Source organism: Notothenia coriiceps, unplaced genomic scaffold, assembly GCF_000735185.1.
Source record: "Notothenia coriiceps isolate Sejong01 unplaced genomic scaffold, NC01 NC01_scaffold00026393, whole genome shotgun sequence".
NCBI lineage: Eukaryota > Metazoa > Chordata > Actinopteri > Perciformes > Nototheniidae > Notothenia > Notothenia coriiceps.
The window spans coordinates 233,700-257,120 of NW_011359094.1; the positions used below are offsets into that span (position 1 = coordinate 233,700).

General features: G+C 40.0%; 2 protein-coding genes across 2 annotated transcripts in view; both read right to left on the reverse strand.

Moving 5' to 3' along the window:
• The window catches only part of arhgap35a (Rho GTPase activating protein 35a), a 33,469-nt gene extending 27,559 nt beyond the window's left edge, over positions 1-5,910 (reverse strand). The window contains exon 1 of the mRNA XM_010784368.1: positions 5,860-5,910. The gene's annotated coding sequence lies outside the window, so the exon portion shown is untranslated. The remainder of the gene's footprint in view (positions 1-5,859) is intronic.
• A 7,501-nt stretch (positions 5,911-13,411) lies between these two features.
• On the reverse strand, positions 13,412-21,172 carry LOC104956821 (transmembrane protein 164). The gene is made up of 4 exons (XM_010784369.1): positions 21,029-21,172; positions 18,779-18,857; positions 17,942-18,042; positions 13,412-14,808 (listed from the first exon to the last, which is right to left on the reverse strand). Exons 1-4 carry the CDS (start codon positions 21,155-21,157, stop codon positions 14,602-14,604), a joined length of 516 nt encoding a protein of 171 aa, XP_010782671.1. The 5' UTR covers positions 21,158-21,172; the 3' UTR covers positions 13,412-14,601.
• Between the last annotated feature and the right edge of the window lie 2,249 nt (positions 21,173-23,421).

The window sequence follows — 23,421 nt, forward strand, 5'->3', positions numbered from 1 at the left end:
AGTACCACTAAGCGAAGTTCAAAGCTTGACAGTTATAGCAAAGCCTTGAAATCCTGAGTCTCACTAAAGAAAATTACAATCAGGCTGTGAATTAACATTACAGAGGCAAGACCTCCCCACTGCTGCACCAGGTGTATTACCAAGTGCCAGCAGAAAAAGGGGAATCCATATCAAAAATTATGTATTGTGTTTTGATATTTATAGATGAAAAATACATGAAAAATGGATCAAGGCAACCAGAGAAAGACCCTGCTCTGAATTAAAATGTGGTGTTTCTTGTTCTCAGCAAGGCTTGATACATTTTGGAAAGATATATGACCTAGGAATCATGGCTATTTCATTGTCTTCTTTTTCAAGACTCTCTTTTTAGTATATGTAGTGCTTCTATTGGGTGCACCCACAAGTCTGACATCAGGAACACATCTAGTTGGAAAATGATGCAGTATATACAGCTTTGACTAGATGAAAAGAACTGCAGATGTGGCATCTATAGAACTGGAGTGAGCCGTTTAGGACAGAGCACACCTACTGTATGTCCTAAACTAGTAATGTTAACATTGAAGAGCAGACACCATAAAACTACAATGAGTCACAAGAAACATTACATGCTGCATCTGGTTAAGGTTTTTGCTAAACTGTATGCAGCCTTTTCATAATGATTTGTATATGTGAATCATAATCATAGATCATACAAATGTAATGAGATCCATAAAATAGATTTATCTGACGTCTACAAGGGCCAGTTTTTTCTCCCTAAATACTGCAGTGTTATTCCAATCTTGCAAAGCGAGTGTCATTTATATTGTTTCTTTTTAACACTACTCAAACACAAATGCACAGAACTGAACAGACATGTCGGCAGGAGTATTACAATGCAGATCATGTTATCAGTAGTTAGCTACTGTATATGCTATATGGGGTACTTTCCGAATAGTCCAATAAAGAAAGAAAGGATTAAATGACCAATAGGATCACCTCAAGTACATATCAGTCTCATCATAAACTGCATTCTAAAAAAAGGGTATACATTTATTTTGTGAGGTAAACAAAAAGAAATGTGATAATCAACAGTGTCAGCACTGATGTGTGGGTGTACTGTAGGTGTGTGTATTGTAATTTTTTTATTTATTATCATGACTTGCTCTTATCTGTATTGAGTGATGTCATCTATTGTAAATATGTACAATGGTATAACAATGTTGTGGTATTTTTATTATTGCTTTTAGGATGTCAATCACCATCTGGCAAAGGGACTATCGATGAAAACTAGCCTTTTGGCTAATTCGAGTACTTTCACATGTTTTTAATATGTTGATTAATGTACACTGTCCCTTGTTTTAAATAAATCAATTCAATTCAATTTATGTTTATGAGCTCTGCTACTGCAAAGTTAGCTTGGAACTGCTTTCCTGCGCAGACTGAACTGTAGTGACATGCTCTAGGTAGCGGTCTACTGAGCTGACACAGCGTGTTAAATACAGATATGCAAGAAGCCATGGTGCAAACTCGTATTAGCATAAATGACCTATATGGGCTCACACATAAAAGGTGCACACATGCACGTGCATTCACACAGGGACATTATCCTATGTAACACCCTAGTGATCAGTGTGCCATGTGTGAAATAGGTCATGTTTGTGACCAGCTGCGAGAGTGTCTGGATTAAAAGAAAATCAAGCACTCCTAAAGTCCCTATAGACCTGGAGGCTAGCCAGCCTCAATGCTCTCACAGCTAACATCTGCTGCATTGACCCCACCTATCTTTTTTCTGAGAATGTTCCTACGAGTGTTCCTAGTGTGTGCCGTGTATGTGAATCTACAAGTTCATACACATTTTGTGACTAACATACTCACTGTGGAATGGTGCAGGTTATGCATATGGTGTGTGTGACAGAGCTGTGGCATACTGTACAACAACCAAAAAAGGAATGGCAAAGAAAAGAGAAATAGAGAATAAGTGAAATAATGATAACCATTTTCCCCCACTTGTGTCAAAGGGACATGTCGGTGTGAGAAACAGACAACTCTGGGTTCAGTTTTAAGTGATATGATGATGCATTGATTTAAAACATAGAATCGGATAATGGAAGAAAATAATATGCCTCATGAGATTGACTGCCGTGTCCAAGTCAAACTGACAGAAACATGGAATATATATGACATTACAACGGCATAATTCACGTTGTTTAAGCAGCCTGTCTAATGAACAGTCTAAGTGCTGACTTTCATACACAATAGATCTCATTTAGGGAATACATTTCCTCTTTCCGCAGACCTATAAAGACACCACTGCCTGAGCTAACCTTGGTGCAACAGTCCAGTTGTCGAGCACTCAGGCAGTCTCTCAGTTCACCCCGAGGCCTGGTGTGTCATGCGCATGTCTGGCCACATACCAGTGCCTCAAGGCCCAGGGCTGTGTAGGGCCGAGGCAGAGATAGGTTAGGGCCTGCATTGCATCTGCCTCTGACCCTGAAACATGAGGGTAAGCAGAAAAGGAGAAAGAGTAGGAGGTGGAAGAAATGCAGGAAGGAGTGTAAGGCAGTGGGAAGAGGCGGGGGGACTGAGAGAGGGAAGTTAGTGCACATTGAGAGGATGGGGCTATAGAGAAGAATGGTTATGAGAGGAATGGGAGAGGGGTCAGTGGCCTGGGTCATGTGAGCTGCACATTGGAATCCCCTCAGGGAAGAGGGGCAGGGCGTGGTGAGGCCAGGATGAGTTAAGGGTCAGGGTCTGACCCGTCACATCACTCTCCCCCTGCCTAATCACAAACAGCATTACAAGCAAGACATACCTAAATACCATATCTCCATGTCCTTGTTGCTTTTTCTCCTTCCTTTCTTCTTTAACTAATCTTGAAAACAGTCAAAACACACTTAAGCCAGCAAATCTTGCCTAGACTGAACCTGCCCTTTCTAGATCACTGACTATCTCAAGAACAAGAGAAGCCAAGGAAGATAGTATGCATCTGTCGGGCATTGGAGTGCAGCCTGAAGCTAATCCTAGGGTGGCAGGGCGTGAAGTTCATCATAACACATGCTACAAAGGGCAGCAGGGAAGAGCCCATCAGGAGAGAAATCACAGCCTTCACAGGGTGGCTGCATTCATTTAATTACAGAGCAAAGAAGAGTCAGCAGCCACGGACTCATTTTCAGTCAGGCCTCTTTTGTTATAGAAATATCCTTATCACTTAGCTTAATTAAGGGAAGAGTTCACAATGACTGAATGTAGTATGTGAAGATCCAAGTCATGAAAAGTAGAAGGAAATTATGAATGTTGCAGGGCAGGGGTTTATTTTTTCTAATTGTATACAAAAAGGGGACTGATATAAATCCAATACATGTGTGGGTGCTTAAAGATATTCATTGATGAAGATCCCTAACACAATAGCAACACTGTCACATATTTCTTAAGTGGAGTAAAGTTCATATTAAAAACTGAGTATAATTGTGGAAGCCAGGTTTCATGGTTTCCCAGCATGCCCTCTGGTTGTACAATATTCTACACTCAGGAAGGCTGGGAGTTGACAGAAGCAGAGGTCATGAAATAGTCATGAAGCAGTGTGATGGTGATGATGATGACAGAGAGGCAGCAGGGAAAAACTCTCTCACTCCCATTCTCTCTAATTCACCAGGCTGGCTATCCCTCCCTTCCCTTCAGTCCAAAACATGTTGCTCCTCCCTTTTTCTTTCCTTCTGCATGATGCAAGGTGGCAACCACTCGTACTTCCGCTCTTCCCTTTCCTATTATTATTATTTTTGCTGTCTCTCGTGCTCTCACCCACAGACATTACCCTCATCATATAGATTTCCCATCTCCATCTGTCAAGACATTTTTCATCCCTGTCTCCAACACTCTATCCAACACTTTTCCTCCCCCTTTATTCTACCCCTCTCTGGAGACTTGTTGTCCATTAGTACAAGGGTTCTGGGCAGGGGATTGAGCTGTGGCTAGCTAGAGGGATGGTGTTCTACTACTTCTACCTGCAGTATGAGTATAAACAGACAGATGAATGTACCGAATAAAACTAGGATGATGAATGTGATATGTATGTTGATGAAGATAGACCAAAACAATATAACACAAATGTAAAAAGCGTATTTACTGGTGCACACACGGGCACAAACAACTGTTCAAAGGAATCTGCATGCAACCACATTGAACACACTTTACATAAAGAGCTCTGTGGTGCGGAGTATTTAGAGTTCCCACTAAATCAGATTTCATTTGTCTTTTCTACAAATGTTGAACACTCATCTATCATTCACCAAACAGGAAATACAGATATCCTCACTGTTTCCTTCTACTGTCTGTGTGTGCACACGACATTAATGTATTTATATGTGTCTAACCAACAAGAAGAAAATACTTACACTAACAACAAGAGCACAGCATGACATGATAATACATTCGCTGCTGCTTTGTGTCATGTCATACAAAATAAATATCTGAATAGAAAATATGAATGCAGCACCAAAACAGCCAACACATATCCAGGTTCTGATCCAGAAGAGCTGGTCAGTTGTGACTTGGATTAGGGACACCATGGATAAGCTACGGCTATTTGCATCTTTTCCATTTGCACGGCCTCAAGTGGTTCTCTCTCTGCATTAGCATGATCCGATGACATGGTGATATAACCTCATGAAAAAGCTCCAGATTACACATCCCTGAACGGCTGCTCTATTTCACACCTGACATGTGCACACAGGCATAGAAGAAACACATTTGTGCATTTAGTTAATCATTAACCTTTCCATATATAATACTGCTCAATTTCACAGTCTGTACATCTGTCTGCTCAGGACTAGTTTTTGAGTGTATTATAGTTTTTTATAATCTTACGTGAAACTACCATGAAGCCTGGCTCTCTGCTATGAGTTCATTTCCACTTCCTCATTCCGCCTGGCACTGTAGAGATAGACTGCCACTTACTGACAGACCCCCTGAGAAGGGAGTGGACAGACAGACAGAGGGAGGAAGGATGCAGGATAAGCGAAGAAAAAAAGAGGGACAAAGACTGTAAACAAACAGTCAACAATGAAGGGTATCGGGAATAAGACAAAAGGAAGAGGGTCGAGAAGATCATATTCACTGCCTCATCTGAAATTCAAGACTGTAACTGAACAGTTTAAGAAACTGAGACAGAGGAAAGAGAAAGGCTCAAGTCAGATAAAGACATGATCTTGAAAGAATGGACAGTCTATTTAGAGTGGAAGGAGAGAGCAGTAAGGGCAGAGAAGGAGTGTGTCACTGTGGTTTAACCTTTTCAACTGCACCAGAAGGCCTCACTGATAGCACGGCTAAATATAATGTGCTGGAAACATGGACAATGACAGCTATACATTTGAACTACCACCACAGAAATCCACTCATACAACCACACAGTCACAAGTTTGGTACCTTTTTAAACAAAATCATTTTCTATCACTTTATTTGTAACATTGTGTAACGGAAATCATTATTATTTGGCTGCAAAATGTACAATAGTAACTTGGTTTTGGGGGACCAAATACTGATGTTGTACAATTTTAACATGCACTTGGAATGATTTTGTCCAGAAATGCACTGTTCAACAGGCTAAACAAAATAAACAACAACAACAAGTGTTGCTTTACATGCACGGTCAGAAAGACAGACAAGCCTGTGTTTCCCTTTGGCACAAAAGCTCATCTGTGGGCCTCTGCTCTCCCTCCCACGTTATTCCCTCTGCCAGGCTTGAACTGCCTCACTCCTCATTTCTTTCAATGCCCCCTGGCCCTCGTCTAATTCTCACTATATTTCCTGTCTTCCTACGTCTTAGCCTGTGTCTGCTGTGCTCCGTGTCTCTAAGCTCTGTGTTCTCCTGCAGTAGTTACTAACCTCGCGGCCCAGCCCCTGTCAGACGAGCAGACTGTCTGCTGGCGATATTAGCATACATCTGATCCCTGCTCCCCAGCTAGAAGGCTTGTCAGCATCAGCACAACTGTGTACACACATCCCGACATCCAATACAGCTGTCCTGTCCTCCCAGCAAAACTCGATGCAACAGTACAAACAAACAGCCACAACGCAGACAGATATAGACCGTACACAAATGTGTCAGACACTTAACAGGAGAGGGGGGGGGGGGTGCTTGCATACTCTACACACAGACACACATACACGTTTTGTGGTTAAATATGACAACATTAGTTTTTTAAGGGAGGGAGATTTGGCAGCGTTTTTTTAAACCCAGCGGTTTAATCTTCTGTGCCAATAATTCACCTCAAATCAAACTGCTATTGTAATTGGTTTGACAGCAATGGTGTGTGTTTGTTTCATTTCAGAAATGGGTTGTCCCTCATCTTTCAATACCGAGAGCTGAATATCATTTGAGGAATATTTGCATTCCTATGCTGGCTGTCGAAACAAACTGTTACATTCAAAATGTCGGTGTTAATATAAAAGTTAATGTCTAGGTAGTGCAAGTTGAACATTGCTTTCAGCACATCCTCCCTGTTAAAGGGCCCATGTCATGCTTTTCCGGTTATTACCCGTCCCCTTGTGTGTTATGAAGGTTTTCATGCATGTAAACGGTCTGCGAGTCAAAAACCCTCAAAGTACATTTTGTAGCGAGTAAAACTCTTAACACAGAAAAGACCTGTCTATGCTGCCCCAGAACGCCTCTTTGGAGATTTCTTTTTCCATTGTTTGCTTCCTGGGTTCTCTGACGTGTGAACACCCAAATCAACAACAAATGACCAGATTGGCCCAAATGGACCAATCCGGAGCACCTCACACACCAGGATCCCTTGGCTAACTAACAGGGAGTCCCCATTGACTTGCATAGAGCTCCCTGAACGCTGGTAATAGACGAGTTGGGATGGCGGAGAAATGCTCTCCGCAGATCCATTCTCACAGCGTTATAAACCTTTTTCTTACTCAATATCAAGCCACACTTATTGTTTTTACTTCGGCTGTGAATGTTTGTGTGTGCTCAGGATGAGTTTTGCTTTGTCTGGCTGTATCGCCGACCCGGAAACCTGTCCGCTCCTCGCAGCATCGAGCCTCGCAACGTCCCGACCAATCAGAGCACACTGGGCTCACAGGGAGGGGGGGCAGGAGCTCCAACAAGCCGTTTAGGACAGAGTGTGAATACCGGTGAATACACATACTATACAGAAATGNGGGCTCACAGGGAGGGGGGGGGGCAGGAGCTCCAACAAGCCGTTTAGGACAGAGAGTGAATACTCGTACTTTACAGAGATGCTGTGAAACCAATGTGATTTAGAAAATTGCACAATTTAAATCTATTCTAGTAGACCTCAACAATGGAAATATGATCAGTAGAAATGGCCATGACATGGGACCTTTAACAAATCAAAACAGACTTAGATATAGACAGGATAGTAGATTTCCTCAATAAAAAGAACTCATAAACTTTAAAAAAATAAGTTGAGCTCTTATACTACTGAAGAGACAGTTAATTACTGAACAGAAAGTGAAGCATCTTTATTTCCGGACTAACTACCGTAGATAAATCTGCACGCTGACCTTTCGGTGGAAAGGCTTCATGTAGTCAGAGAATGTCTTGATAAAAACACAATTCCACATATCTTACATTTTCAATAACGCGTCTCAGTGACTCGCACAATTATTCAACACCACAATTTCACTCTAGAGAAAGCCATTCCCATAAAATACAATGATTTGCGAGTGACAGATCAACTGGCATTACTTTCAATTGAATTGTCATTATTAAGCCATTTTCAGTGGAGCGCTCATCCCTTGCTAGAGTGGGTGTCTAATAGATGAGCTGGGTGTGTTTTCCAGATGGTGGCTGGGACGGGAAAGCTGTGCACACTCGCAGAGCAATGCTGCTGCCACCAGAGTTTCATTTGTATCACTTTATCTACTGCTGTGAGGGTTGATGGCCAGACTCACGGCACAGTCTTGACTGCAACAATTACTTGATTGTAGCCAAACAGCTTCCATTGTTTCACATTACTATGACGGAAAGTGTCCACCTGTGTCTTTCTCATGCAGCTTCCAGCTATAGACAGGTAGTGGAAGCATAGGGGAGAGTGACTAGTGCAAAATGGCTGCTGCTGTGACGAGACAAAAACTGTGTGTGAAAGCCAAAACCCTAACCCAGGTGCACATTGTTTTATATCAATTAGAGGGCCATTATCAAACTATAAAAATACACAGGACTCCGAAAGACTTTTACATTTGAATATGTATAACTCTAAAGTCAAAGCAACACAATAATTCCCCTCTTAATTGGCTTTCAGAATAAAAAGGGTCCTGTTGCCTAAGTCTATCCACCTGGGCTTGTAACCCCGAGGCTTTGTATATAATCAGGTGCTATGATCCCAACAGGGAGATCTACCAGAGATCACTCAAACTGTTACTAGGTGACAGATGGTCATCACACACAAAAACACCCACACCTACACCATATGCTTCAACATAGATACTGCACATTTTCCTCTCTCACACACTCATGCCTTTTGACTTGCCTGTTCTTTGTTAAAATAGAAAAAAGTAATGAATGATTTTGCCTCTTCTACACTTTAATATCCAAGGCTGCTAAGGCTGCAGCGAGTGCTGCCACACGAGGACGATAACGGAAACGCACCAAAATCGTTATCAAAAAAGTCTTCCGTCCACACGCAATAGGCACCAGAAACGCGTCCGTCCACACGAGAGAGCTCGAACCGCTGGAGACACTGTAGTACATATGCTGGGCCTGTAATGGCGCATTTCCACTACAGGGCCTCGCTCGGCCTCGCTCGGCATGGCTAGGCCTCGTTAGGCCTTGTTAGGACTGACTCACTTTATGCTGCGTTTCCATTACAGTTTAGTAGCTGGGGCAGTAACTATAGTAACGCAGTGTAGGCGGAGCCGTGACGTCATCTTCAATGAGAACCACAGAAAAACAACATCAGCCGTTAGCTGTTAGCACTCAAGCTCACAGTGTGAGCTTGAGTGCTAACAGCTAACGGCTGATGTTGTTTTTCTGTGGTTCTCATTGAAGATGACGTCACGGCTCCGCCTACACTGCGTTACTATAGTTNCCCTGCAAATTGACAAAATGTTTTTCTGTCTATTTTGTTTTGTGTGTGTGCAATTTCTCAACTGTCTTGACTTGTTAAGCAACTTCTCAATGAATTGTCATTGAGTCTCTCTGAAGCCGTACATGGCATCAAGGATGGTTGCAAATTGTTGTTACTTGTTTTGTTTATTATTATTATTATTATTAGAAGTAGTATTAGTATATTATTGCTATAATTTACAAAAATGAAAATCCCATGGTGTGCCTCCTAGCTTTATGGGTTTATAAACGTTTTTTTCCCTAAAGACCAGCAGTTATACTTTGTATAAAAGATGGATATTTCCTTATTTTTTATGCCATTAAAGATGAAAAGCCTGTTTTTGTTACTCTGGACCCAGTAGCTGCACTGGTACACAATCGCACTGATAGATGAATATTAACAACAAAAAAAGAGAATAAATGAATCAATAATAATAATGATAATGACGAATGAAATAAGAACTACAATAAACTTGTGTTTGAAGCTTTTATATTAAAACAAAAAAACATCATAAAAATAAAATGACTGTTTTTGTACATCAAAAATAAATTCTTTTCAAAAGAATATTTTGGATCTAGTTTCAAAATTATTTTAGTGGTTTTCTATGTTCTGAGTTTCTGAGACACTAAGACGTGTCACTGTAAAAAAAGACTTTCTGTTGCAGTGGCCTGATGGCTGGGAGGGTTGCCTGGTGTAACGCCTCATACCAATTATTTTTCTTTTCCTTTCGGTTTTTTGGATCTTTTTCTTAAGTACATTTAAAAAAGACAAAAAAAAAATGTATGGAATATTAAGAAAATGGAAACTTGAATCTATCCCCTGTAGAACTAGACCCTTCCTCCTTTCCTATTGAATTGCTGTTATTGTGACAAGACTTGAAACGGGCATTTAATATGATGGTATGACTCCAAAAGGAAAAAAAGAAAACACACCAAAAAAAAGAAACTAAAGGAAAAAAAAAGCTAAAGTGTGGGGAGGGTTGAAAGAATATATATAGATGAGTATGTAAGCAATGGCTGTGAAGATAATGTAGTTTTAAACATTGTTATTACCGTTTAAATCATTTATTCAATAAAAAATACAAAATCAACTGAAAACACATTGTGTCATTTGATTTTTTTTTAACACTTCCACACATAGTGTTTGCTATTACAGTATGTTTCACATTTAAATATGTGTAAAACCAATGTGTTCATTTGCTAAGGAATGGTATGGATTATGTCAGTTGCACACTGACTTTAATACTCTACATATATTGTGTTCAGTTTGCTCGATTAGATTGGGATAAAATATTCAAAGTGTACATTTGAAGTGTATGGGACTCATTTTGTATGCCAAACTTGCATTAGAGGTTTTAAATTTGACTATTTTCTACTAAACATTTCAACGAAGGCTGTCCTCAGTCTAAACATTTCAATCACACCTACAGAATTAAAGTAGAGGTGGACAAAAGTGAGAGAGTATGAGGGTCAGACATACGGAATACATGTTAGGATATTTTATTTGTTTTGCATTTTTATGAACAAAGTTGAACTTTCAGTATATGCGCTAACGCTGTTAGTGTAATTTATTTTTTACACTTTCAATTGGACATGTTTCTCCTCTGATTTATTATTTCTTCTGCCTGGCAGAAAAACTGAAAGTTCAACATAATTAATCGACGTTTTAACTGGACATTTCCACTTTTTTTTTTAACTTTGATTTTATTCTAAACATTTATTAAACAACATTTTATTTCAAATGTTTTCTGAATGTGTTGACATCATTATTGTCGTTCAATGTATTCTCGACATTTCTTCTTTATACTCAACATTTCGATTTTATTCTCGACATTTCCATTTTTTCCAGACTTTATTGTTATATCGACATTCCTATTTACTGTAAACATTTTGACTTAAGTCTCGACATATCTTCCTCTTCCTAATTTTTCTAATGCTTGAAAAGAAGGTTTGGAACAACTTGCTCCTCTCATTTTTTCTCCTTATGCCTGGCCCTAATACTCTCTGTTCCCTATCTATAATTCTGTGAGATGACCTCAGCCGTCACACCCTTTTTATGATATTAGATCATGCAGGGCACATGCTGTGGCTCGGGGCTAAATGAGACTCTGCTGACCGATAAAGATGCCATTAAAGGTACCAAAAACCCAGTTATAAAACATCACAAAAGTATGGTTTAAACTGAACAACGGAGTCTTAGTTACTGAAAAGTGATGTGACCGCATCAATAGAACATTATTAAGGATCGTCATGACAACTGGGGAAACTGCATCTGCTGAAGAAGATCATGGGATCTACTATAGTGAGCTTATACAGGCCCTTTGTATGCCCATTTTCAGGTTCATATCTGTATCTTGTGCCTCTACTGAGACATGTTTACATGCTTTAATGTTCAAAAAGGTCTTTTCTCAAACTGTATAAGACAGAAACTCCCTCTGGAGGGAACTTTGGGATTTTAGCCTTTGCTTAACATTTACATGCACACAAATCTATACAACACACTACAGGAAAGGGGAAACCCCTACAAGCATAACAGGGTGTCTTTAATAAATCATCTTCATCGAACATTGTGTACAGAGCTCTAGTGTTGACACAAATAGCTTGATGTTGGATTGGCTATGTACATTTTTCTTTTTGATTCTCCTTGCTGAAGCTACGTTTATTTCATGGAAATCAACAATAAATGTAGCAACAACCTGTTAAGGTTATTGACTTGTGGTCAAATAATTGTTGTTTACTTAGCCTTAAATACACTCAGGGTTTCCAGTAACTTCTACAATATGTAATTCTAGTACTAAGACTGCAATAGGAAGTCAGTCAAAATGATTGTATCTGTGGGAGTTTAAAGAAGCTCTCAGTTCGTAATAATTGTTATTGTGTATTTACATTCACAAAAACCTATATAACACTACAGGAGAGGTAATACCCTAAAAAGCAGTATAGGGCCCCTTTAAAGTCACACTTCTTTTGTCTAGCTTAAACACTGTAGCTGACTTCCACCAAAGTGGTTCAGCGTCTTCAAAAGTGACGTCACAGCAGGGTGCAGAGGTTCAACAGACCACACTTCCTTGAGCTAAATCATTTTCTATCAGTGCTTTTTGGGCCGTACTGGTATGCCTGACCTACGTCTCTGCAAGTTCCTCCACCCGAAGCGCTGAGCACCGAGTCCTCGTCTGAAAATACATTGCTGCCGGTTACATGATATTCAGGGCTTTAAGGGCTCAGAAATAGTTCAGTCTGCTGCTGGTGTAAAACACATACACACACACACACGAACGCAGTGCTGACCAGCACTTTGCTTCCTGTGCTGAGTCTGCCTCTGGGCCTCCATCTGCCTGAATAAATGAACTGCTGTTACATCAAGTCCATTTTGAATTTCCATTCAATTCACTTCATTTCACCAGGCATTTATACTGCCTTGCCATTTGTTATAACGTGTCAACCATATCAGTTCCATTACCCTTCACTTTCCCGAAGCGGTGATTGTGTGTGTGTTGACCGAGGGGCAGGGTAGGAAACAGGAGAACAGGTAAGTGCTTCATGCCGCCTCTCAGCTCTCCACATCCTGAGTATAAAATGATCCTGAGGTTTAATTATTTTGAATTTCAAGTACATTTATTCCCAATATTCCCCTGTGTGTTTATGCATCAACGACAAGCTCTTGTGGTAAAGAGCAGCATACTCCCCCCTCACTTGACTGCCTGTATTGACGCGGTGCTACCCTATGGGTGCTACATCTCACTTCAGTTGAATCGCGGCTGCGCTTAAAGCTTTTGGCCCCGGCCGCACGAGGACAATGTGTCCAAACATAGAGAACAATGTGTCCAAACATACGTTACAAAAGCCAGAGTTTGTATGAGTCAGACAGCAGCCTGGCTTCAGCGTGCTGGACTGGAAAGACGTATTAATTGAGGAAGTTAGGAGATTTTTGAATAAGTAAGCTCACTCTTGTCGAGAATCTGTTGTTTAATGTGAAGCTGGAGCCAGTTGGCGAAGTTTAAAAGCAAAACGGCTGCTGGCTTCTGGACTTGACTCAGATTTAGAAAGCATTACGCTATAACCTTTGGTGAGTCCATGACTCAAACATTTGATAAGTTCCATCAATTGTAGACCAATTATATTGAGTCATTCTGCATTCTGGGAACCAGAACACCACTATATCGGGTTTTCCAGAATAGCCCATGTCATGGTAAACGAATACAGACTGAAGGAACAGTTTTAGATTATGTGCTAATACACTTCAGGGAACATGGGAATGATCTTAAAACTGTACAATGAAAGTGTTAATTAAGACAAGGGTTTTAAAAATGTACCTTGAGCATGGTTAGAATATAAAAAGAAGCTTAATATACTCAATGAGAACTGAAATAACTTTTATTATCAGTACATCACACACACACTCAAACTGATAGAAATACAAAAGTCTTATCCCTTCTTTACAGTGAAGTACAGTATTATATGCTACAGTAACATACACACTCATTCCCAACACGTGAAATGATATAAACCATTACTGAATGGCCAATGCTGGTTAATACTTTCTCACCAATGGCTCGTTATTTAATGACCCAAAGTGACTTCATGCAGACCCAATGTTGATGCGTTTCCTGTGCACTAAACTGAGCCTGGGAGTGATTTCAGGTGCCTTGTAGATAAACTCAAAGATTGAGCAACAGATTTCTTCCAAGTGTCCAATTCAAGGATAAATGCGTATTTTATCAAGATCTTCTCCGTCTCGGCAAACATCAACGATGCAGTGACGGTCATACCCAAACGAATATGGTTTGATATAAAAAAACAACCTCCTTGGCGAAGGTAGGAACCCCCCCTGTGTATATCCATGTATCGTCTTTCATATTTTTTGCATGTAATACATCCTTGTGTCCCCTGATTATCACAACTGGAATGATCTGAGAGGGCTGGAGACAGAAATGCAAAAAAGAGGCTACTCATGACGTACATATGGGAACAGAGGGACAACATGAACACATTTTCAGTCATGACAACACAGAGGTCATCATACATGAAGGTCATCATACATGACAGACATCCGACTATAAACAAGCATTCACTTTTACAACGTCTCACATACACAATCTTTTTCAGAACACACTTGAGACTAAGAGAAAAAGGCAGCTTTACCAACGTATGATATAGCTAAAATAGTAAAGAACTCAAAGTGTAACAACTGCAGATTGGTGACTTATTTCCTGTCCTGAAAACGTACAAAAAAGGCAGCTTGAGAAATATACTTTAAAAATTCTTCTTTCCAAAATTGTATTGTAAAATAAACTCCACGATGCTTACTACCAGCCCTAAAATGCATATTATGTTTGTGCATGCAAGTATGAATGAATGTAGTACAACTACCACACTAAAAGAATGACACATTGATCCACTGGCCCTGAAATGCTCACTTGCTTCAGTAAAACATTGGTAAGTCCTAAAAAGATGCATTAAAAATGTTGATAAAAAAAGAAGAAGTCTCCGTGACAAGAGCAGACATTAGAGAGAAAGGCTGGGTCTGTGTGAATCCTAAGGGACGTTCAGTCGACTTTCTTGCTGCGCAGTCGGAGTGTGTCCAGTAGAAACCTGCTCATGGAGCCAGTGTGCTGCGAGAGGAGGGTCAGCACCTTCCCGTGAACCAGGGTCAACAGGGTCTGGTGGCCCGTGGCCAAGACCCGGTACCAGGGGCCGTAGAAGGGGTCGGACACGGCCGGGCACAGCATGTTGTTCAGGTTGACCTCGGTCGCCTGGGAGACAGAGACAGAATTGTTCATCATATGATGCTAGTAGTAATCAAATAAGTTTTACTACCATGGCTGAGTTTAATTTAGTGTCCTTTGCTTTATAACCATTTCTTTAAGTTAACAGTAGAAAAGACTTGGCAACTAAATATACCGGTACTCAAAGTACCAAAAGTAAAAGTATTGTTTATGCAGATTTGTCCATTTCAGAATAATATATATATTATATGTTTTTGATAATGATTGATCATGAAAGTGTTCTCAAAGCTGGTTAAGGTGCAGCTAGTTTGAATGACTTTGTATACTGCAGGGTAGCTTGTGAATTTACTCCAGGTGGAACTAAAGTCTGATTTAACACTTGATTATATTTCACATCATTCATTTAAATCTGTAAACTAACTAAAGATATTAAACAAATGTAGTGGAGTAAAAGAACACGAATCACCTCTGAATTGCAGTGGGGTAGAAGTACAAAGTAGCACGAATAGAAATACTCAAGTAAGTCCCTCAAAATTGAACTTAAGTAAAGTATTGAGTAAATCTACATAGTTAATTTACACATCTGGTCCATACCAAACAGTTATTTGAGTAAATTATAAATGTGAGAATAAAATAAATATATTATATGATGATATTATAATTTAAAAAAAAGACAATGTCGTTATGTTTAGTGCACTTTTACAATCTACTGAAAACCACATATAAATATTTAATATTAAAAGTATATAAACAAAAGTTACACATTCATAAATAAATACATTTAAATATGTTATAGTGCACTGCCACAACCTACTGAAAGCTAAACATAAATATTTATTGTAAAAAATATGCTATAGTGCATTTCCACCACTTACTGAAACCTAAATACTTTGACACGTTCAACATTTGGGTAAACTATATTCAATAAGGCAGTCATTTAGTCAAAATGGTCCAAGTAAATAGAAGGGAAAGGCCGTAGTGCGAAACACAAAACAAGTTCATTATTTTAACCCGGAATGTGGCACAATAATGGTTTTATCTGGATTTCCTTGTTTCCATAAACATCACAAACCAAAGTTGTAAATGAAAATAAATGATGATTAACTTGTCGGCCCTTTTTCTGCCCCAACCAACATTAAACTGATCCCCCATATTTCAGCTGATGGAGAAGAAGCCGGAGAACCAGTGTCCAAGCACACTTTAAAACACTTGGAGAAACTAATCTCACAAGTGCCTTCACATGAAAAAAGACTTAGTAAAAAGAGACATATAAGCTAAATAAAGCCTGTAGACTTTGGGTTATCATCAGGCAATCTCAACCTCTTGCAGGAAAAGTACAAACATCTGCCAAGATTCAGATTAAATATACATTTTTGATATTTACTCAAAATAGGCTTCTGAATTCTCGATATAAAACTTGATCGGAAAAGTTAACAGAGCAGAGAAGTCTCATGAAGACCAGAGTTTCAGAATAAATGCCGATATGAGGTGTGCATTAGGTGAAATGAAGGATCAAAAGACCTAAAAAACAGGTCAGACAATCTGATTGGCTGAAAGGGGAAATGCACCGAGCTGCTCTCGATGCTTCATTAGGAACCAAAGGGTGATGTGAATAACCTGCAATCATTTCAGAGCGAGACCTTTAGTTTGAAGGAATTGGAAAAATAAAGATTGGTAAAAGTGACTTTATGTGAGAGTTTGATACTCATGATACTTCCGTGTACTTTTGCACACAATGTTGCAGCCAGGTAGACACCATTTGGCCCTTTTTCATCCCCTCTATTAACCTCGGTTTCTAACTCAAGTGGATTTACACTTCTAATTGCTGTTCAACTCAACGTGACTCACTCATGCTGCTGCCTCTAATTTCTATGTACAGCGGGGTGGACAAAATAATTGCAAGTGTCAAAGAATAGGATATGTAACCAGCTGCGAAAATGAGACTCAGTTCTAAAGAAAATTATGAGAATGCAGGAACAGAGCTGACAGGCAGGCCCTTAAACAGCCACTGGTGAAGCACTTACATCATTGTATAGCCGGAACAGAAATCAACATGGAATACAAAAAGAATGAATGAATTATCCATTAATTCAGAAAAACAAAACAAGGTGAGGCATACAAGATAACTCAAGACCTTTTTAGTCTAGCTCATCTGTATTTATCCTTCCATCCATTACATTCTCCTTACTTCATGGTATGTAATGTTGTTATACTAAGTCCTTTCTTTTTTTAAATACTGTATGTCTAATCCTGCCTCTGGTGTTTCCTCACTGTACTGTGAGGAGATGTGATGTTTCTTTAGTTCCTGTTTTTTTTTTTTCATGTATTGATCGTTGTTATTATTGAGTCATTTAGTGCTTTGTGTGCAGATGGAGGAAGGGTTTGTTGTATTGTGTGAAGCATATTGTGTAACATTTTACTTTTAAAGTCTGAAGTTTTTGTAATAGTTGTGTAATTGCTTTTCTTACTGTGAAAAGTGAATTGTAATGTATAATTAAATATGCTTATTCTTATACAGAGGACTTAATGACACTTGCTGTTATTAAAGGATCAGGCTCAGTGCAAGCTTGTTTGCACTAGATTACTATATAAATCTTCAAAATTAAAAAAGGAATTGCAATTCAAGTGTATTTTTTTAAAATCGGCATCAAACAGGCACAAGCTAAAACAGGAGAATACATTCCAGTATGTCATGTAAGTAGTAGATAAACATTACATTGAATGAGTCAGTATCAGCCCTGAATCAAAAGCAAGAGCCTGGAGGACGTTCAAATTAGGCAGTGAAAAAAACACCCAAATCCCACACTAGCATTTAACGTGTTATGAATATGCACATTTATATATTATTTAAGGAGGTGCAATCATCCAATGCGTAACAGGAGAGGTGTATATGTATTCAGATGTTATGTGTCTTGTTCTTTATACCGTTTCAGTATTACTTATCATTCAATCACAGTTTTCCTTTGCTTGTTTGACTCATGAGCTGCTGGAACAACTGTGGTTTATATGCGCTGTCGAGCTCTTGCAGCTCGGCCCGGTAGGGTCAGTTATGTCTCTGAGGGTCCAGGTCATAAGGGCGAGGCATTGGGATCAGACCATTCACTCATGTTCTCTGCATAGGGACGTATAGTGCTGTATCCAGCAGAGGGCTCCATCTTACCAGTCCGAGGAGCTGCAGGAAGAGGAAGTGGTAGAGGAAGAGGAGGCCGGTGGAGAGCAGAGCCCACCACATGTCCCCCAGAGGCTCCGGCTTGTACACACCTGCAGAAAAAAGAACTTCAGTTATGTAGGTTAAAGAGAGAGCGAGCGCACAGAATGTGGCAGCTCTGGCCCAGCTGACCTCCCCTGCAAGACGCCAGTCATGTCAACAGATGGAACACCCTGCAACCACGGTAACAGGATGCGGTGTCAAACTGACTTTTCCTGTTTCCTCACTCCTGCTAGAGAACTACCAGGGGAAGACATTAAATGTGCACCGATTATGTCAGTTTGAACAAGAACAAAGAACGCTTCCTTTTGTGAGGCTCCAGTGTTACGTTGCTAATGAACAATGAGGCGCTTCATGCAGAGGTTGGATTACTGTGATGCGCCCTAGTTACATTTAGACATGAAATCTTTTTTTTAAAGCTCTCAACCAAACCATATGCACTCACAGGAATTTCCCCCTGTACCAACATGTTTGTAGCGTGTCTTGCTTACAGGTGAGATTACTGTAAATGCATCTAGATGTGCAAAATGAGGTTTCCAGTTTATGCACATACGCCTTCATGTTGTAACGGGCGAGAGCAAAAGGTGTTTGTTTGGAGTAAACAGATAATTACATGATTTAGGAGAGCCGTAAAAGACACAGCAGGTGCACTGACTCAAACACTTTCAACAAAATGGAATTCATCCAAAGATAAAAAAGGTCATGGTAGCCTTGTGTGGTTGATACATGAGAGGTATTTCACCTTGAGTGTCAATGTGAGTGGAGAGATTTTTAAAGGTCAACACTAACCTCCTTTCCTGAACAGGTATAGAGGCACCAGGTACAGCATGGAGTGCTGGATGTAGTAGATCTCCTTCTCAAACGGCAGCTGAGGAGAGAATACACCATTACACTTCTAAACGACCCACATTAAGCAGAACATTTGCTTATCCAATTTGCTTATAATGTATATCGTTTTAAAGAGGCCCTTTATTTTTGCTTTTTTTTCCCTATCCTTTAGTGTTGTATGGGTGTGTGTGCATGTAAATAGTGTGCAAAGTCTCAAATCCCAAAGAAGGGAGTTTTTTTTCTTTGCATGCTGAATGACGTATTTCTAAGATTTGTATCATCGCATCTAGTTTTAAAGCTCACCTATTATGCAAAATCAAGTTTGTCAAGTAGTGTTTCATACATAAATATGTGTCCTCTCTGTGTTAATAGACCCGGAAAGTTTCAGGAAAAGTGCCAGTTCATTTGTATTTAAAGCAACAGACACATAATCAGCTCTTTTGAAAACAGAGGGGTTTATGGGATGCTACAATGCTCGATCAGTTGGGTATTTTGAGCCAAACACTGCAGAGACATGTTTTTTAAACATCTGAGACCTAAATTATAGTGTTGAAAGAGTATAATAGGTGACCTTTAAGAGGTCACACTCAGCAATATAACAATAACTATAAACATATTGTTTTAAAAACACAAGGGTCCACATCACAACTTTGTTGCCATTGTGGTGTAGTTGATTCATCTTTTTAGATTGTGTTTTTTATGCTATTCCATGAAACTTAGGATCATGTCTTTGGTAAACACCATACTTAAAAGATATCTTTTTTTTATGTTTAGAGATGTAACCATCAATCAACTCATTGAAGAGTGATTTGATGTATGATAGAAACACTGTCACCCACACAGGAGGGTGGATTAATACAATTGTCTTTTAACATTTATTTTCTATTAGCAATAAAGTGTATTTTATTTATTTTTCACACCCTTATGCATATTCCCTGCACAACATGCGGCAGTAACCGCTCATAACCATCCACTGTACGGCTCAGACACAGCTGGAGAGTGCAGCGTGTACTTAAAGTTATCATTATAGTTATCATTCTTGGTGTGGACGGACATTAAATCAGTGTGGGACTTCCTGCACTCTGTCTGCGCCGCGCTCTAATGCACTGACCTCAGAGCAGCATTAATAACCGGCGCTGGCTGCAGTTTGAACTGTGCTCTGCTGGCTCTGCATGAGAGCAGCGCTTCAGTCGGGGTTTGTTGAGTTATTTCTATCCATTATTCTACAGCTAGCGAGTGGAGTTATTAGGGAGCGTGGCATCAGAGAGCTCAAGCCAACCTAAGATCAGGGCCTCAGACTCAGGGGAGAATGAAAATGAAAACCACTTTAGCAATAAATATACCTTTTTGGCTTAGAAAGAAACCATCTGCATGACTAGGGATACTTATTATCAATAGTGTAATCTATAAAATGATACCACTACTTTTTACATTTTTAATACAAATGTATAACTCAAGTAGATTTATGAGAGTATGCTGCCTCTTTAGTCAATTCTGTTGAAACTGTAAAAATCATGTTCATTCCTCACATTCATTTTTAGATCTGTGGTGAAGACTATTTTGAAAAGAGCAAGATGACCTATTACATTATGTACTATTGACGCTATAGGGCACATCACTAGTTCTGTGCAGAAATACTTCCTTGTTCAAAAAAGGTTCTTTATCTAACAGGGAAATAGAGTTATGACAGGAAGCCTTTGCTTTTCTTTGGTACGAGCTGTTCTGTAGTATGAACATTTGATCTTCACAGGGATCATGTTGGACAAAGCTCAAACTGGCCAAACTTGATTAAATGTAAGCAAATATACTTTAGAGTGCATTATCTTCTGCATCTGGGGCTCGTCTGCAGCTGTCAGTGAGAGCCTTTCAAGCAGCCAGCGATTTCCTTTAGTAAAAATAGATTCCCCATCATCAATTAAGCTTTGCTCTTGAGACCATATTTTTTTTCCAAATGTTTGAATTTAGTTCTTTAGATTATTTTCTTTGGATATGCTAAATGTACTGTAACAATCATAACACTGTCAAATGTTTGAGAAAGAGAAGATAAGTAGTCATCTTAAACATGTCAAAACTAAGGGATTTAACTTGTTCCCTTGCTGAGCTGTCATAAAAAAATAAGTATCTGGATTATGAAGACACCTCCACTTCAGATACAGAAAAATGGAGCATCAAAGAGCTTTCAACGGAGATTTTCCAGTCCTAGTTGCTTACCAGTCTAGTGTTGACTACAGGGAACATTAATGCCAGTAGTGCACCATTCAGCATGTGGACATGCAGCCTGTAAACACACAAGGAAAAAATGAGTAAGCTAATAATAATAATATTAAAATTCACAACCATCTCACATCCTCCATCACACCTGCCAGGAACATCTTAACACCAAATGTCCACATTGCACGCACCATTACATTATCAACATATGAGTTTGAGTTAGTGCTGATATAAGCACGGAGGGCCAGGTGGAGGACGGTGTGATTATGTTCAGAGCTGCTGTAAGCCAATCAGAGCGCTCCCTGATGCTGTTAGCAGCAGCTGTCTGTCCTCCTTTGGCGGGGTGCGTTCCTAGTGGAAGTGTTGAATGTGACAAGTCAGGTCACAGAAGGCACAGGCAATTAGAAGCTTTTTCTCCAAGCGTACGTTTAAGATTCCTGACGTTTTTAACAACCATAGAGTACGTTTCTGTCATTTATCTGGTTACTCTGGCTATTCATTCATTATTTGCCTGAAACAGAGGATTATATTTATAAGTTTTGTCTACAAAATGTCAGAATAAAGTGACAAAATGTCCATGAAAGTTATTTAAAGTCCAAGGAGATGTCTTTAAATGTGTTATTCCAAAATATTCACTTTCAAATGCTTCAAAACCAAGAAAAGCAGAATATACTTTACTTGAGAGGCTGAAATCAGCATTTCTGCATGAAAAATTACTCATTAATGATCAATGTAGTTGCTGGTTATGTCTCTATTGAAGGCCAGATCATTGAGTCGAGAGCAGCTCCAGCATAAATATAGATATAGCCAAGTCTTTAGTTGGGACACATTCTTCAGTTGCTTCCATCTCACTCGCTATTCACCACACACACAGCCTGTCTGACCCTGCAGACAGAGTGTTGGTGGTTTTGGTGTGGGGGTTGTGTGTGATGCTTGTTCAGTTAACTTCTACACATTTATTTTTCACCAAAAGTTATTGTTAGAGCTGCCGTGTCCAAAAGCCCAGGAGCTTATGTGTCAAAGTGCTTATGTGTCATGTGTTTGCTCTTTTGTCAAATGAGCCGAAATGACTGTTGTGACAGCCAAGGTCAGTGTGAGAACTGTGGAACTGTGGGAGTGTCAGTTAGACTGAGTCCATCTGTCACTCCGGACCTTAGAGGTAAAAACGGTCTACCTTATTCAAATACACCACCACTGAGGCTGCAGCCACACGAGGAAGATAACGGTCGTATCTGCTACAGTTCTCTATCAGATAGACGGTTCGGCCACACGAGGCCGACATGGAAACGCAGAAAACGATAACGAGTCCCAAGGCGAACGAAACGCTCTGGGGGGCCAAACGGCTCTGTGATTACGCCCTGTAACGATCATTTCCTGCTAACGATGACGCAATAGCCCCAGTGTTTCGAGCCAGGTCCCGGTATCTCGCAGGACAATGCACCCAGCAGGAGCTTCCAGCTAGATTTGATCGATATGGACATAAACGCGAGTGAAGTCTAATCGGACAGGAGAGGAGACACGCAGCTCTGCATGATAACCAGCTCCGCCCGCTGTGATGGAGCGATGAGCGGAACAAAACACACATTTCAAGTTAGATCATCACCCTTAGCTATTTTAATTACCTCTCAAACTACCTAAACTAGTTATAAATATGTCGGGTCAGTCATTACTGGATCAGCCAGCTGCATGAGACCACGGATACTGAGAGGCTCCGTCCTCCGTGTATTATTACTCTTTAAAGCTCAATAAATAACAAAGAAGACCTTTGACCGGCACTTTTCTAATTTTGCCCGGAAGATTTAAACTTTAACGGACATGTTGACCGGTGAAACCCCACCTCTGCTGCTAAATCCAGCGCGGAGATTAAACAGAAGGGCAACCATGGCAACCATGCATGTGCGAGAAGTCTTCTTCGCTGCTTTTGGTGTATTTTGTGGCAGAAGTACAGCGCCACTTACAGGCCCGGTATATGTACTACAGCGTCTCCAGCGGTTCGAGCTGTCTCGTGTGGACGGACACGTTTCTGGTGCCTATTGCGTGTGGACGGAAGACTTTTTTGATAACAATTTTGGTGCGTTTCCGTTATCGTCCTCGTGTGGCTGCAGCCTTAAACCTTTGCCAAGTGTGTGGTTTTTATTTAAAATTATAGAATGGAGCTTTAGTATGGTGTATTGATGATTTGGGAATTAGGCATTTACCTTGATATATCAATCACTACACTATGATTAGACCTTTTACATGCACCAAAAACCTATATAACACACCACAAGAACGGGAAAAGCTAAATAGAGAACCGCAGTGACGCGTCGTAAAACCCGGAAGTAAGTTAGCATTTTGAGCACTTCCGGTTCCTTCCTCAAAAAGCAATGCATTTTACTGCCAAAGGCACACAG